The sequence below is a fragment of the Triturus cristatus genome, chromosome 4_1 (assembly GCF_964204655.1).
Source record: "Triturus cristatus chromosome 4_1, aTriCri1.1, whole genome shotgun sequence".
In the NCBI taxonomy this organism is placed as follows: Eukaryota; Metazoa; Chordata; class Amphibia; order Caudata; family Salamandridae; genus Triturus; species Triturus cristatus.
The window spans coordinates 1,156,908,749-1,156,925,258 of record NC_140585.1 but is presented as its reverse complement, the minus strand read 5'-3'; the positions used below and the strand labels follow the sequence as shown (position 1 = coordinate 1,156,925,258).

The window sequence follows — 16,510 nt, the reverse complement described above, 5'->3', positions numbered from 1 at the left end:
CGGAGACCTCTGATGCAGATGGGTTGATCTGCCTCTAGGCTAATCCCTGCCGAGAGGTGAGCCCATGAGGCAACCTTGGCATTCACCATCATGAAGCAAAAGTGCGACTCCAGTTTACTTTGTGCATCGCGCTACCCTTGGATGTTCCTAGCGGAAGAGGGAGCTTCATCCTACCTGTGGTAGGCTGTGTCTCTCAGAGGCAAAAGGGGTGTAATACAAATGTCAATAAAAGGAGTAATGGATCGATTTATATCATGCATTATGTTATGTCAACAGAGATTTGTATAGCGCTGGATTGCCATTGGTATGTTCTTGCAGCGTTTTTGGGTTGGGTTCCTCACTGGCGGGAGTCTGTTTTCCGTTTTAGTAGTGTAATCAGTAGCGTGTCTAGGGGTAATATTAGAAGTATAGTATGATGTTAGGTGTGATTCCTGATGTCTTTAACATTTCAGGAGCTTGGCAAGTATTGGTATGATACTGTCTGACTAAAAGTATGTGAATGAATAATGTGGTTCCCTACTGACAATGGTGGTGTTCCTTGCCTGGGTTCTTAGAATGAATGTATCCTCTTCTGCTTTTATGGTTATTTGGCAAAAAATCTGAAACATTTTCTTTGTATGGCAATGAGTTTGGAACTTTTGGCTTGAAAAGTGACAGTCAACAGTGAAGTGACTCACGGGGGTGGGGATAGGGTTGGGCCAAAAATATCAGCAGAGAGGGGATAATGATAATACAAGAATGTTTATGCTACAGAAGTATCGAAGCAATTACAAAAATGGGGTAACCAAATAACAGTCTTGGACCTGGGCTTTGTTCAATACTGAAAACCAATGGTCCTAAACCTTTAGTTATCCAGTATAAATCAATTATATCAAATCATTTCTTCTGAGCTCACACAATTTCTGCTCATAGTAATTAAAACATTTGAGATAATGATGTGCAACAACCAAAAAATTTCCAAATTAACATAATTTATTCAATCATAATTGGACTCGCAGTGGGAATCTCACTGCATTATTTGAATTTACAAAAAAAGAGAAATAGAGTGGTTGCTCAAGGGGAACGTGCAAAAGGAGAGTGCTCAAGTGAAGGGAATGGGAGGATCCCTAGTGAAATAAGAGAAGTAATTAAAGACAGTTCAGCGATTGGATTGAGAGAAGAATATCAATCTCGGTAAACCTGGCCATACAACATCAATAGTTCACAAGGTCTATTTATATATATTTTGCAATCCAGGAGTGTATCATTATTTTAGCACGGCATGAATTGGGGGAGGGGGGTTCAGGTTTAGTGGGTTTGGGCGTCGATGTTTTGACCCGACTTGGGGGACAAGGGGTACTTGGGGCCTTGGCCTGCTAGTCTTCCTCAGGAATGGGATGGGCAACCAACTTCAGTAATGTGGTGTCCGTGTTCCACACCTACATAATTATTAAAATAGGGTATCAGGGTAGTGCACATAGATAATTACAAGGGTCACAAGGTAACCGAATTGGCCAAATTAATACAGCTTACCCGCAACGTTTGCGGAGAGGACAAGTGGTGCCCTTACTGGTACAAGTTCAGGAGGCATACGTCCTCTCTTGAAGGCAAGGGGCTTGTGGGTATATCTTTGTCTGATGGATGATGTCCCTATGCAAAAATCCTAACCCGTGGTGCATGATAGTTTGACCGCTTTAGTCGGTTCTTGGGCATTTAATGCAGAAACTATAGTTAAAAAATAAAATAAACAGACAAACATAAACACGTTAAGGTGCTGTCTGACTTAAAAATGAAATTGAAAAGTACAAGAGGCAGCGGGGGCCGTGTGGTGTGCCAATTACCTAGGGCGTCAATCTCCTCGATCCAGCCATTCGTGCGAGAGGCAATAGCAGGGAACCGCTGAGTTCATAAAGCAACGCCTGCCTCGAGGACATTCAGTGGAACGTTCGCTTACGTGAGCGTTAGCCTCACGCTACTTGCGTGTTACTGGAAATGAAGGAAAGACTGTGTCCAGAGTCAATACCGGGCAGGCAAGGAATCGGAGATGTGTTTCTGAGAGCTTCCGAGTGGGAGCTTGGCATGGGTGTAATAGGTGGCAATAGCATTAAACCATATCAGCAAGTAATGGACAATATTGTATGGAACACAACCAGATTATTTTCAGTGGTGATTGCATAATTGTATATGGACTTAAGACAGTTCAAACAATACAGTGGTGATTATACGAAGCACGCAATAATTAAAATCCAACCATACCGACAATTTAAGGTGCAATATATACACTGGTGTGTGTACGACGCATTCGATCGTGTTGCTTAAAAACTTTTTAAGCGAACAGTGACAGTGCAATGTCGGATTGAATTATAACAATTCATACATATGCCTGTGTCTTATCCTAAATGGGATGTAATGTGCGCATAATAAGTGCTAGTACATACAATATGCAGTGCAATATATACATCATAGTAGATCTACAGTTCATTGTACATGTGTGTTCAGGAACACGGACACCACATTACTGAAGTTGGTTGCCCAACCCAGTCCCGAGGAAGACCCGCAGGCTGAGGCCCCAAGTACCCCTTGTGCCCCAAGTCGGGTCGAAACGTTGATGCTCCTATCCACTAAACCTGGACCAAAAAAACTCTCCCCCCATCCATGGCGTGCTAAAATAATGATACACTCCTGGATTGCAAAATATATGTAAATAGACCTTGTGAACTATTGATGTTGTATGGCCAGGTTTACCGTGATTGATATTCTTCTATCAATCCAATCGCTGAACTGTCTTTAATTACTTCTCTTATTTCACTAGGGATCCTCCCATTCCCTTCACTTGAGCACTCTCCTTTTGCACGTTTCCCTGGAGCAACCACTCTGTTTTTTTTATTTTTGTAAATTCGAATAATGCAGTAGGATTCCCACTGCGAGTCCAATTATGATTGAATAAATTATGATAATTTGGACATTTTTTGGTTGTTGCACATCATTATCGCGAATGTTTTAATTGCTATGAGCAGACATTGATTGAGCTCAGAAGAATTGATTTGATATAATTGATTTATACTGCATAAAGAAAGGTTTAGGACCATTGTTTTTCAGTATCAACAGAAGTATCGAAAGCAGATGTTTGTAATATGCTGAATAAAACCACAATAAAATCTGTTTTAAAAAAAAAAGGTTCAAATTCCAACTTTGCCCGTGACCACTACTCATCATTTTGACTTATCCTAAGAGCCTGCATTGGCGAGCATTGGAAATAGAATAATACATTTGCACATTTAAAGCTCTTGCAAGACGATGGCACTAATTTAGGTTTAAACAAATGTGAGATATCTGCCAAAAATCTGCAAATATCCCATCCGCCATACCCACAGTTCCTCAACCTCATTGAGATTTAGAGGAACTGCTGAGTTTAGGCCTGCAGAGCATCAGAAACCTCTTGGCGGTGGCCCTCGAGCTAAGGATTGCTGTCACATGCTGGCTTATTAAGGATGGGCCTTTAACAAAGATTTGTTACCTTTCAAGCCTTTCTGAGGCGTTTCTATTACTTTGATCAGTCATTATATTTTGTCCATAATTTCATGGTACCTGAGAAATTGAAAACATGTGACTGTTATTAAAATACTAGATCAGATAATATTTTATTATCTTTCTCCACCACTGTTGGCGAGAAAAAAAACCAATGTATGTATTTTATTTTTTAGAGAGAGGAAGTTCTGTGTTGGGGCCTGCTGGGAGAGGCTTCTGTGCTGTGACCCACCAGGTCTAGTCCTCTGAGAATGCCTTCTATCCTTCCTGTTGGTTGAGTTGGCAAACCAGCTGCTGCCGACATCGAGCATGTGTGGTAGGTCCTGAAATTAGTGAGCTGATCCTGACTGGCAGGGCAGGCGACAAGGCTCTCCTCTGGCTTTGGAAAGTCCTTCTGGGTTGGGAACAGTTCCATGGTTTGTTAGGATCTGTACAAGGAGATCTGTAGCCAAGGTCTGCGAAGGTTCCTCAAAGCCGATGGTCAAAAGCTGCTGATAATCACCCACTGGCTGTGGACATAGGATCCTGAGGAGGAGCAGAGAGAAGCAGTGTTAGAAAAATAACTAGGAGAAGTGAATTGGTGTTTAGCATAATTAGCAGATTTCTAAAATGACTAGTGCATGGAGGAGGCTAATTTGGGGTCTCAAAACCAAAAGCGATCTGCATATTGGCAGGTATTGTACACCGCAAACTTGACATGTAACAAGACATCTGTATAGAATAGGCTGTTGTACAGTGTGTACGTTTTCATAAATTCTTAGTGGCACAAGTATCAGGGGCCGCAGTGCTCACAAGCCAATCAACCTGAGGTATATGAATATAGTAAGACTCGTGTGATACGGACCCTGTCAAAGACACAGAGATTGGACTCATGTGCTAAACGCAGCCTTCTGGGTTTAAGGTAATAGAAATCAACTGCCGACGTCTGCCATTAGCTTGTGGTACAGGATACAAACATAAAAGACAGCCAAAAGCAACTAAGGTAGAAAAAGGATTCATATAGCATACAAGCTCCAGCCAGAAGCCTATAAACAAGACTTATTTGGCTGACAGCCACTAACCAAACGTACAGAAAAAGGACTCCCATAGCAGGGGCCCAAACACCACTGGAAGAGAAGTAGGAATAATGGGGCAGGGAAATAGGTACCAGCATGCCTATGGCAGAATTAAAGTAAAGCACATATTAAAGGAATTCATTGCACAGGCGCATCCTAACCATTCATCATCATTACCTTGTTTAATAGAGGATGGACCCCATAAAAAGCACCAAAAAACAACAACCATAATAGGGTCGTACACATATGTATATATATGTATGTATATATATATATATATATATATATATATATATATATATATATATATATGGACGAATCCGCAGCGTCTCTGCCTTGTTTGCTACACACGGACACGGACCACAAACATGATGCCAATTTCTTTATTTCATCGATGCCGCCATAACGCGTTTCAACTCATTCGAGTCTTGATCACATATATATATATACAAACAACCCCTACTCCACAAGGAAGAGAGCACGCACACGAGGCAGCTGAGTTAAGGCTTCTTTATTTCATAGGGCCACCACCGACCCAGCGACTGAAGAGACGCGTTTCTACTGGCACAGCAGCCTTTCTCAAAACACATATACATATATACAAATACATATATAAATATATATATATATATATATATATATACACAAATACATATATATATACATACAAATATATATACATATATATATATACAGATACATATATATACAAATACATATATACATATATACACACATATATTCAAATACATATATACATATATATATATATATATAATTCACTGAAAAAACCCATAGGTTTCAGGGGCGTTATAGTTAGCTGGACTTTTCACTCGTACAAAACCATTGAAATTCCCCCGTTATAGTTAGTTCAGCTAACTATAACTCGCGCGCCCGCAATGCACTGCTGATGACGTCACATATTACATCACTCATGACATGGTCAGTGACATCACTCATGACATCACTGATGACATCTCAAATGACATCACTGATGACATCATCCAGTGAATGTGTGTTTTTCTGAAAATTACATATGTTTTATATATGTATATCTCAAGGTCGATGGAAGAATAAATGGGTATATAAGTGTCTAAATGGATGATTTGTTTTTGAAAAATTGATTGTATAACTGACTGATTAAGTGTATCTTAGGGAATACATGGCTTAGTGAGTAATGTTTAAATATGTAAATATCTGTATCAGTCTCTCACTTTGTGTATAAGTGGCTTCATGGGTTGGTGAGTAGCTACATGAGTGTCTATATAGGTTATTAGTTGGTTTTTTGAGTATCAGTATGAGTGTCTGAGTGTCTGTATGGTTCGGTGGGGGGTATTACGTAGTGCATAGGTGCATGAATGAGTGACTCACTGTTTGTATGTGTTTAAGACTGTATGGGTGGTTAGTGTGTGCATGGGTGTGTTAGTGAGTGAATGACTGTCTCAATAGTGTCTTTATGAGTAACTACATATGTTTTAAACTAGTATATGTGACTATTGGTGTATATAAGTGAGTATATGTGAGAGTGAGAGATTGAAAGAGTTCCTGTATGAATAAGTATGTGTTTCTATAAGTGATTGTTTAAAAGACTAAGTATGTGTAAGTTTCTGTAGAAGTAAGTGTGGTGGTGTGTGTATAGCTGCATATGCAAGTAAATGGATGTTTGATTCTTTATTAGCATGAGTGACTATGTGTTTGAGTAACTCTATGGATGAGTGGTGTTGTGTAACAGGATGTATAGGTGTATGAGTACATATGATGAGTGAGTACATGTATGAGTGACTGTATAGGACTGTTGGTGAATGAGTGGATGTGTATGTGGATCTTAGAATTACTGAATAGGTTATTGTAACTGATATTGGTATGTCTATTGTTTTGAAACTTTTAGTTTCTATTTTTGAATGTGTGTATCAAAGGTTATATTAGGGGGAGAGGAGGTCTGCCACGCTATCACAAGGATGATGTCATCAATGATGTCATTTGAGATGTCATCAGTGATGTCATGAGTGATGTCACTGACCATGTCATGAGTGATGTAATATGTGACGTCATCAGCAGTGCATTGCGGGCGCGCGAGTTATAGTTAGCTGAACTAACTATAACAGGGGAATTTCAATGGTTTTGTACGAGTGAAAAGTCCAGCTAACTATAACGCCCCTGAAACCCATGGTTTTTTCAGTGAATTTCTAAGGTTTTTTAAATGCTAATTCCTAACTATAACGTACCTGAAACCTATGGTTTTTTCAGTGAATTTCAAAGGTTTTTTAAATGCTAATTTCTAACTATGCCTACAGAGATAGGACATGTGAAGAAAGAAGAAAAAACGCACAGAAAGAAAAAAAAGAAATGCAGAAAGAAGAAACAGAAGTCCTCAAAGACGAAGAAAAGTGCAGGAAGAAGGATAACGTGCAGAAAGAACAAACAGAAGAGCAGAAAGAAGCCTTGTGCAAAATCATCCTGTACCCTCAACTTTTTCAGACGGATACTGGTGGTAACTGAGTCTGACTAACCAGTCCTAGAGCCAGTGCTATGTTAAAAGACACTCAGAATACAGTGAAAACGCCTACGTACACTATGGAACACTATGCGTTGGGGTCCCCCTGTGATCAGCATGACCTCCTCTGTAAGCCCCTAGTACATAATAGGGCAGGGGATTAAAACTAGATCTCAAAATGCGCCACAGGACGTGTTTGCACACGTCACCTCAGGGCCCGTCCCCTCACTTCCTCACTGTGTAAACACGCCCTGTGGCCATTTTAAGTTGGGAGATTAAGTCCCCTTGAATCCTGAGGGTCCCTAGGGTCCAACTAGACCACTAGGTACCTCCAGTAAGCGCCACAGAGCTGCGTTGCAGAGAGATGTAAAAAGGGGCACGGCCTAGACCACCTCTCTGCAATGCAGCGCAGTGGTACTTACTGGAAGCACCTGGTGGGCTAGTTGGCCCCCAGGGTCCCTCAGGATTGAAGGGGAATTATTTCCCCAACTTAAAACGTGCCACAGGGCTTGTTTGCACAAGTTAACTCAGGCCCCGTACCCTCCCTTCACCACTGTGTAAACACGCCCTGTGGCCGTTTTTAGTTGGGAGATTAAGTTCATTTGAATCCTGAGGGTCCCTAGGGTCCAACTAGCCCACTAGGTACCTCCAGTAAGCACCACAGAGCTGCGTTGCAGAGAGGTGTAAAAAGTGGCACGGCCTGGACCACCTCGCTGCAACACAGCTCAGTGGCGCTTACTGGAAGCACCTGGTGGGCTAGTGAGCCCCCAGGGGCCCTCAGGATTGAAGGGGAATTATTTCTCCACCTTAAACGCGCCATAGGGCGTGTTTGCACACGTCACCTCAGGCCCCGTCCCCTCCCTTCCCCACTGTGTAAACACGCCCTGTGGCCGTTTTTTAAGTTGGGAGATTAAGTCCCCTTGAATCCTGAGGATCCCTAGGGGCAAAATAGCCCACTAGGTGCGTCCAGTAAGCGCCATTGAGGAGAGGTGTAAAAAGGGGCACGGCCTGCACCACCTCTCTGCAACGCAGAGCAGTGGCGCTTACTAGAAGCACCTGGTGGGCTAGTCGGCCACAGGGTCCCTCAGGATTGAAAGGGAATTATTTCCCCAACTTAAAACGCGCCACAGGGCGTGTTTGAACACGTCACCTCCGGCCCAGTCCCCTCCCTTCACCACTGTGTAAACGCGCCCTGTGGCCGTTCTAAGTTGAGAGATTAAGTCCCCTTGAATCCTAAGGGTCCCTAGGGTCAAACTAACCCACTAGGTACCTCCAGTAAGCGCCACAGAGCTGCGTTGCATAGAGGTGTAAAAAGGGGTGTGGCCTCAGAACACCTGTCTGCAACGCAGCTCCCTGGCGCATACTAGAGATACCTCTTGGGCTAGTTGCCCCTCAGGGACCCTCAGTAATGAATGAATGAATTAATGAGTATTTTATTGCTGGTTACTTAAAACCATAACATAAAACCTTAGCATATAACACAGTTGTAAAAAAGATAACAGCATTTAAAAGAAGGCAATAATTAAAATCCATGGACGTCAAGCAGACTTGCAATTGACTGGGTCTCTAAGTGGTGGAGCCGTCAGCAATAATCGAGTCTGTTTGATGAATTTGCCAAACGAAGCCATATGTTTTACTGTGTTCAATGTGTACAATTGAGAGATCGCCTCCTTGGCTATACGGGTGCCCAGTTGTAATAGAATTGGCCGTAGATAGAGACTGCGGGCTGTGCGCAAGGCCAGACAACAAAATAAAAGATGGGCCACAGACTCGTGTTTGTAATTGCAGAGCCGGCAGCCCTTGATCGCCGTTGTTCTCCGTTTGGTATTGTATATTTCTTGAAGTGGCAGAAGATGTAATCTGAATGCCAAGATCCTAAGTAAGGCTGCTCTGCTCACGGCCTGCGTGAGATGGTGTTTGGAGTTGAATCCTTTTTGTGGCAGGGTTTGACTTTCATGGAGGCCTTTTTTGTCCAACAGTTCCAGGTCTAGAGCGCGAGAGAGGATGCGAACTTGTTTTTTAAGTGTGCATTTGATGGCGGAGTACATAATGATCTTAGGGTTCCAATTCTCCAAGGCTAATTTGAGCTGGACTGCTCCGGCTGCGAGGGTAGTTGACCATGGGTTCCCAGGTTCGCAGAAGATATGTTTTAAAACTGCCTTCATAGATTTCTCTTGGGCCGCAATAGTAAGAAAGTAGTATTTACACAGAGAGGCCGTCTCTTCCAGCATTTGATGGTTTAAAGAGTATTCTAGGCGCACCAATGTGTTTCGGGTGCACGCAGGTAGGTGAAACAACCTTTTGTGGGCACTGCAATGAATTTTTTCTAGTTCTTTTGTTAGTTTTCCAGGGAATGCTAATTGAGCGTAAGTGAGAGCGGGCATTAATTTTGCGTGTAGGACTCTTCGGATGGCCGTCGTGGTTGGGCTGTGCAAAGTAGCTTGTAATTTGCAGAGAGCGTAAGTAATGCATTTCCCTTTCATTTGAATTTTGTGCAGTTGAGCACACGGACGCCCGGATTCGGTGAGCCAAACGCCCAGGTAGTTGTATTTTTGTGCGCTTTCCAGAGTCAGCTGGCCAAGGCTCCATCTTGCTAATTTCTTTTTCGGGTGATGGCCGAAGATGACAACTTTAGATTTGGATTGGTTGGTCACCAATTTGTGGGCCGCGTTGTAGATTGCCAAGGCCGACAGAGCTTTTTGTAGACCTATTTTGGTGTGGTCTAAAAGTACCAGGTCGTCGGCATATTGGATGAGCTGTATCTTGGTGTCCCCGATCCTCGGCGTGGCCAGTGCTGCTCCTGTCAAGGCTTGGCCCATGTCGGCGGTATACAAATTAAACAAGAGCGGAGCTAAGACGCACCCTTGCTTTAAACCCCGGTCTGTTTTTATTTTCTCTGTTGCTGAGGTATTGGAGAGTTTAATTCTGACCCACGTTTTATGGTATAATGATTGTATAGCTTTCAACAGCGCAGGGTTAATGTTCCAAAGTGCCAGCTTCTTCCAAAGGATTGTTCGGTCTACACCATCGAACGCTGCTGAGTAATCAATAAAGCATGCGAAGAGAGGGAGGCCTTGCGAATAACTGCTTGATGGGCCAGGTAAGAAAGGGCTATTATGTTATCAATCGTCGATGCCCCAGATCTAAACCCTGTTTGAAAGAATGGTAAAAGACCTTCGGAACTTGCCCAGTGGGTTAACTCTACCAAGATGGAACTGGCGTAGGCCTTGCCCTCGATGTCCAGAAGAGCGATCATGCGATAATTGTTCGGGTTGGATTTTGGGCCTTTCTTATGGATTGGGTGAAGGAGCGACCCTCTCCAGGAGTCTGGCACATCCCCTAGAAGCCGGCATTCTGCATAGAGAAGCGTCAGAGTCGCGGACCAGAATTCTATGTGTGCCCTAAACAGAGAGCCGGGCAAGCCATTGGGACCCGGGGCTCCGTTGTGTCTGATTTTTTTTAAAATTCTGGTGACTGAAGCTGTCTCAAGGTCAACTTTAAATTTGGCGGAAGAGTCTGGTTCGCCAGTCCCAGCATGGTCGTTATTTGAGTGGAGACTATGTTGGTCGTCTTGATATAATGTCTGTACGTGACTGATCCAAGAACGTGCATCAAGAGAGTTTTCTCTGTGATTATGACCTTGAGCAAGGGTGTTTAAATAGCTCCAGAACTCTTGGGTTTTACAAGGACTTAACAGATCAAAAATCCGCAGCCATTGAGCATCTAAGTGGTCGCGCTTAGCAGCCCGCACCGTTTTTGAGTGATTTTTTGCGGCTGTTTTTAATCGCCTTTTGTCTTGATCAGAGCCGGTTTTTCTGTGTGTTCTACGTAAGGCCCCTCAGTATTGATGGGGAATTAATTCCCCAACTTACAACTGGCCAGGGGGCACGTTTGCAGAGTGCTGCAAGGAGAGGGCATGGCCTCCGGCGCGATGCCGGTCTTTTATTTATTTATTTTTTTTAAGAAGGAGGGCTGTGTGGCCCCCCTTCTTTTTCTAATTTACTGGCCCTGGGGACCCCATCCCCCAGGGCCTGCACCCTAATTTTTTTTGTCGAAAAAAATAAATTTGGCCCTCCCAATCGGCCCCGGGGATCCCAACCCTCGGGTCATGGCCTTTTTTTGTTTTTTAATTCTTTAGGAGGGGGCTGCCTTGCCCCCCTCCTCAGGCCACTTATGGCCCCGGGGACCCCATCCCCCGGGGCCGGCCTTTGTTTTTTATTATTTTTAAAAAATATATATTTAGAGAAACACCTAGGACATGCCGGACAAACCATATGTACCTATCACCATGACGATTTGCGTGATATTCATTAAAAGGCGACTATGCATAGAATGAATCCACATGGAATGTATTTCCGCTAGTGAAGCTCTGACGTGTCTGAAGACCTATCGTGCCTAATCTCGGGGGCCCCGCCGGTGGGTACTCTCCAAGTACACACCCTAGTGGATTATTTATACAAACATGGGTAGCTATTGATGGGCACATTTAATATACACGCACACCAAGCCATTCAAAGGGGACTCGACAAAAATTCGACCAAACTATGCAAGAAACCCCCCTCACGGTTAATAAAACACACATCCACCGCCGGATGTGTAATACTTTTTATTTTACTCTCTGGAAAGGAGACAAACCTCACTTGAGAGTCACAGCGTGCTCCTGGCTGAGCCCAATGCTGTGTTACACCCACCAGTGCCCGCCGAGTGCCTCACACCTCTGTGTTGTATTCCACCAGCTAGTGCGTATGCTATGACACTCTCTAGCCCATGTGCACTGTAACACCACCCCGTGAATATGTCATGCCACACTTGCCTTCGCACGGGTTATATTGCCCCATCTAACGTGCCTTCCTCGATGCCTATGTTATAATGCACAGCGCTATGCCATACATATTACAATCTGGGATCCATATCTTTGTCACAGTGCATATGCAACGTTACACTCCCCAGCACATATTTTATATTACAACTTTAGAGACTAGTTAGGTTACACAACACTGCCCTGTGCATATTACACTCCAAGGCGCATATCGCATAGCACGCGCTAGTGCCTGTGCTATCTCGCGCCCTCCAATGAATCTGTCATTGCGCACAATGTATTGCATATTATATTTCACGCCCTGGATCATCTTATATCACACTTTTTGGAGCATAGTTTATACCATATACCATATCTAATTTTCATTTTCAATCGTGCTCTCAGGACTATGTTCTATATAACACTGCATCCACCTACCCTTTTCACGGGCATTACATTTAGCGATGGGGGGTGGAGGCTCAGGGGGTGTTTCTGCCAAGTGAGCCCGAAGTCACAGTCACAAACGTCCTCTTCTTCCTGAATAAAAGTGAGATTACACTGCATACTTGTTCATATTTTAAGTAGTTCGCACAGACACACATTTTAAAAACAATAAAGTTCCTAATACCCACCTTCTCTGAACAGTTAGCTTGCTGCCCCATCCACCTCCTCCCTATCCTCTGTTGTGTGAATCCATGGACTAGCCTCCTCCCTCCTGCCATGCATGGTTTGATGTGCTGCCACTGCCCTCCATTTAGCATGATGTACCAGTCCACTCCTCCTGCCCTCCATTGCCCAATTCTATGGCCCATCATTGACCTCCTGCTTAGCCTCTGTTCTTAGATTGCTGCCCCTATTCTCCTCCCCCCTGCCCTCCGATGTCTTTGTGCATGCCCCTGCTCCATCCTTTTTGCCCACCATGTTCCATGGACCTGCCACTCCTATCTACTCTGAGTGTTCTGTTGAGCTTCCACTCCCCTCCCACCTGCTTAGCATTGTCAGATGACTGTAACCTGTCCCTGCCACCTCCACCCTGCCTGTCCACATGCCATGCCCCTATCCCCGTCCTCCTGTCCTCCATGGTCCATTTTACTGCCACACCCTTCTGCCCTCCCTGGTCTGTTGTGCTGCAACTGCTCCTCCTGCCTGCCCCGCGCGGTCTGTTGTGAGGCCCCTTCCCCTGAACTCTCTTGTCTGTGCCCAGGTCATGACCCTCCCTTCTATCCTCCATGGTCCTTTGTGCATGCCCCTGCACCCTCCTTCTTGCCCATCATAGCCATTGTGCTTCCACTAACCCTCCTGCTTCCCATGCATGGTCTTCTGTGCTATCATGGCCCCTCCCACCTTCCCTGTGTGGTCAGCTAGCTGCCCCTGACCCCCTCCCACCTTCCCTCCATGGTCTGTGTGTATGCCATCATAGTCTCACTGTTGCTCTCCATGGTGTGTCTTGTTTCTAGTGCCCATCCTGCCTGACCTCCATGGTCATCTTGCTGCTCCTGCCCTGCCCCCTTGCCCCCAGCCCTCTGTTTCCATGTGCAGACCCATATTTCCTCCCTCTTGGCTTGTCTGTTCCATTGTAATGCCCCTGATCCGTCCCTCCTGCCCTTTATGGTCTGCTATGCTGCATCTTTCTCTCCTGTCTGTCCATTATGGTCAGCTAGCTACCATTGCCTCTTTCCCCTCTGTTCTCTGTTGTCCATGTGCATGGTCCTGTCCCCTCCCTATTGCTTTCTATGGATTGTTGTGCTGCACTCCCGTCCCGCATGCACTGTGTGGTGTATTGTGCTGCTGCAAACCCTGATGCCTGCCCTGTAGGGTCAGTTTGGTGCACCTCTCCATGTCCCTCCTGTCCTCTGTTATCCCAGTCCATGTCCCTACCCCAATTCCTCCTGCCTACCATGATCCAATGTACCATACTTGCGAACATTTTGAACATGGTAAGAGGGAGATTTTGAAAAAAAACTGGGGTATTGATTTTCCCCTTTGAGTTACATTGAAAAAGAGGAGATTGTAGACAGGAGACAGATCAAATAAAGCCCATTTGAGCTTAAAAACATTGGACGTTTCCTGGCTGAAACGGGTCTGTTGGCATGTATGGTTGTACTACCACTGCCTCTTCCTTCTGCCCACAATGGACTATTATATTGCCACAGCCTCTCTTGCCAGTCCTGTATTGTTGGTTTGTTGCCCCTGCCCCCATTTCCACTGCCCTCCATAGTCTGTTGTGCTGCCACTGCCCTTCCTGCCTTCCCAGTGTGGCCAAATTGTTGCATCTGCCCTCTCCTACCTGCCTTCAATTTTCAGAGTCCGTGCCCCTGGCCTCTGCCTCTCAACAGTATCCCAATGAACAACTAGATTGCTAACATTCTATATTTATTACAAAAGTGTGGAACGCCTGACGTCATCTTGATGTAATCAAAACTGTAATACCTATAAGAGGAGGAGGAGCCAAGATGGCGACCGGGACGGCAGCGTAGACTCCCGGCTCCGTGAACCTCCGCATCCCGCACGGATATCCTGCACGAGATCCTCAACCTGTGCTACGCGGTTGTGTTTCTGAAGGAGAGTGGCACCCGACTGTGTGACTCCGAGGTTTCTGGCTGCGGTATCGCCGGAGAAACGAGCATTTGAACTTTGCGGCCTGTGCGGCCCTGGAGCCGGGACCTCAGGTGGACGCCGTGGCCGGGTGGCAGTTCAACAACAGCGGCCTGTTGTGACTGGGCGGAGGCGGTCCACCGGAGCGGTGCCAAACTCGGCCTACATTTCGTCGTGGTCGTTTCTACTGTCAAGTGTAGCGGTCCGGGTGCATGCCCGTGGGTGCAATTCTCAGATCCTCCGGTGGCTGCCCCTGCCTTTGATGGTGAGCTGCCCGGCTGCCGCCCGTATCCTGCCCTGATCCTTGCGGGCCGCCCCCGGCTTTTTACGGGAGCGGGTCCGTAGTGGGGACGACTGTTGCCCGTGACCACGCAACGGATAACTTTTCGCCTGCCCCCGGAACCCGGTCACCAGCGACGTGGCCATCGGGACGCTTGTCCCAGGGTCCCGGCCCCGGTGGGGGTCGGGCATGCTTGGCGGCCATCTTGTTGTGATGAAGCCTACCATCCTGTCCGCTGGGTCGCAGCGGGATTGTGAGAGTGCGACTTTTGGGAGTGTGGCGGCGCGATCGCAGAGAGCTGTGCTGGGGTACGGCGACCTCCTCGAGGCCCTTGGTGCTCTTCACTCCTCCTTGATTCATGGTGTCGGGGTCTTGGGGAGTAAGCTCGACGGTGTGGCGTCGGCGTTGGGGCAAAGGCGGCCCGCCTGTCCGCACGTACATAGGGCCTACCCACACTGCGCACAGGGGGACACTTTGGCGGCCACCCCTGAGGTTAGTGCACGACTGGACACTCAGGCCAGTATGCTACAGTGTGTTCGTCCAGCTGAGGGCCTGATCTGTCCCGGAGGCGTCGGACCTGAGTGGGGTGTGGTAGCCTCGTCCCGTACGTGCCCGCCTGCGACCCAGGGACAACTCCAGCAACTATTGTCTGCTTTGGCTGCTTCTGCCTTCCTGGACCTTGAGTGCAGTGCATATCCTGGGGCAGCACTGGGAAGCCTGTTTCTCCACGCTGCGGACTGTGTTGATGCTCAGAGACTTCCACCCCACCTGTGTGCGTCGCTTCTCGGACGTTTTTGGACAATTCTCTACCTTGGAACGTTGGATATGGTGCTGGGTCGAGGGGTAGGCATTGGCAGAATTCCAAAGAGTGGTCAGGGATAAGGCTGATCCTTCAGGGGTGGTCATCTAGTGGACAGGCGGGCTCAGGGGTTGCGTGCTCTCCTGGCATAGCTAACAGCATAATAGGTGCATAGTGCTCCCCATCTTGCTTTGAGAAGATCGCTTTTGTGCTGTTTATTGTTCACTCTGGGGGAAACTTACCGTGCGGGAGGGAGAAGCCGGGGGTATGTTTTGAAGGCCCTCCTCCAGTTTTATTAATACTTTCTCCACCCCCCCGTCTGGTGGGGTTCTTTTCCTACTTCTTTTTCCCTCTTCTCCTATATTTCGGGTCTGGTTCCAGGGCGACAGGCACACTGCTGGGGGGGGGCCGTACTCATCTGCAGAGGTGCAGGGTGGGGGGTTGGGGGAGGGGATTCTTTCGTCTTTTATCTCTTTTCCATGGCCTCCTTTTTCTTCTCTGATTCTTTTTGTTTTTTCTTTTTCTGGGATCAGTGTGATACACCTCCTTTGCTATGACTCGTTGCCGCTCCATGTGTACCACAATTTCCGGGGTGCTCTCCGGGAGTTCTGGCGGGGGACTGCAGGCGCAACTGCTTATGATACTCTTCCTCATCCTGATGTTCTTGTGTTTGCGCCATTGACCTAATAGATTGCTGTAAATCGTTTACTTCTATTACTCTGCGTACCTGTAATTGCTGTTTGAAAATTGTCTGGCACCTGATCCTTCTGCCTTGTTTCATTATAAAACGAAAACCTTTTTCTCTTGGTGCCCTACCTACGCTGTTCACAGTATTAGCATCACGATTCTGCTCCCCGATGTGCTGCCTGTGTTTATACTTGCCTGTTTTTGCTCTGATTGCTTAGCGGCCGGCCCCGGGGGGTTGTAGGCCCACACTTGTTCTCTATTGAACTGTCAATAAAGGTTTTCAAAAAAAAAAGAA

General features: G+C 46.2%; 1 protein-coding gene across 1 annotated transcript in view; it reads right to left on the bottom strand.

Annotated features, from left to right (window-relative positions):
- Positions 1–3,836: 3,836 nt before the first annotated feature.
- The window catches only part of C4_1H19orf67 (chromosome 4_1 C19orf67 homolog), a 110,763-nt gene continuing 98,089 nt past the window's right edge, over positions 3,837–16,510 (bottom strand). The window contains exon 6 of the mRNA XM_085651222.1: positions 3,837–4,032. Within this exon, the coding sequence (XP_085507348.1) occupies positions 3,837–4,032 (196 nt within the window). The remainder of the gene's footprint in view (positions 4,033–16,510) is intronic.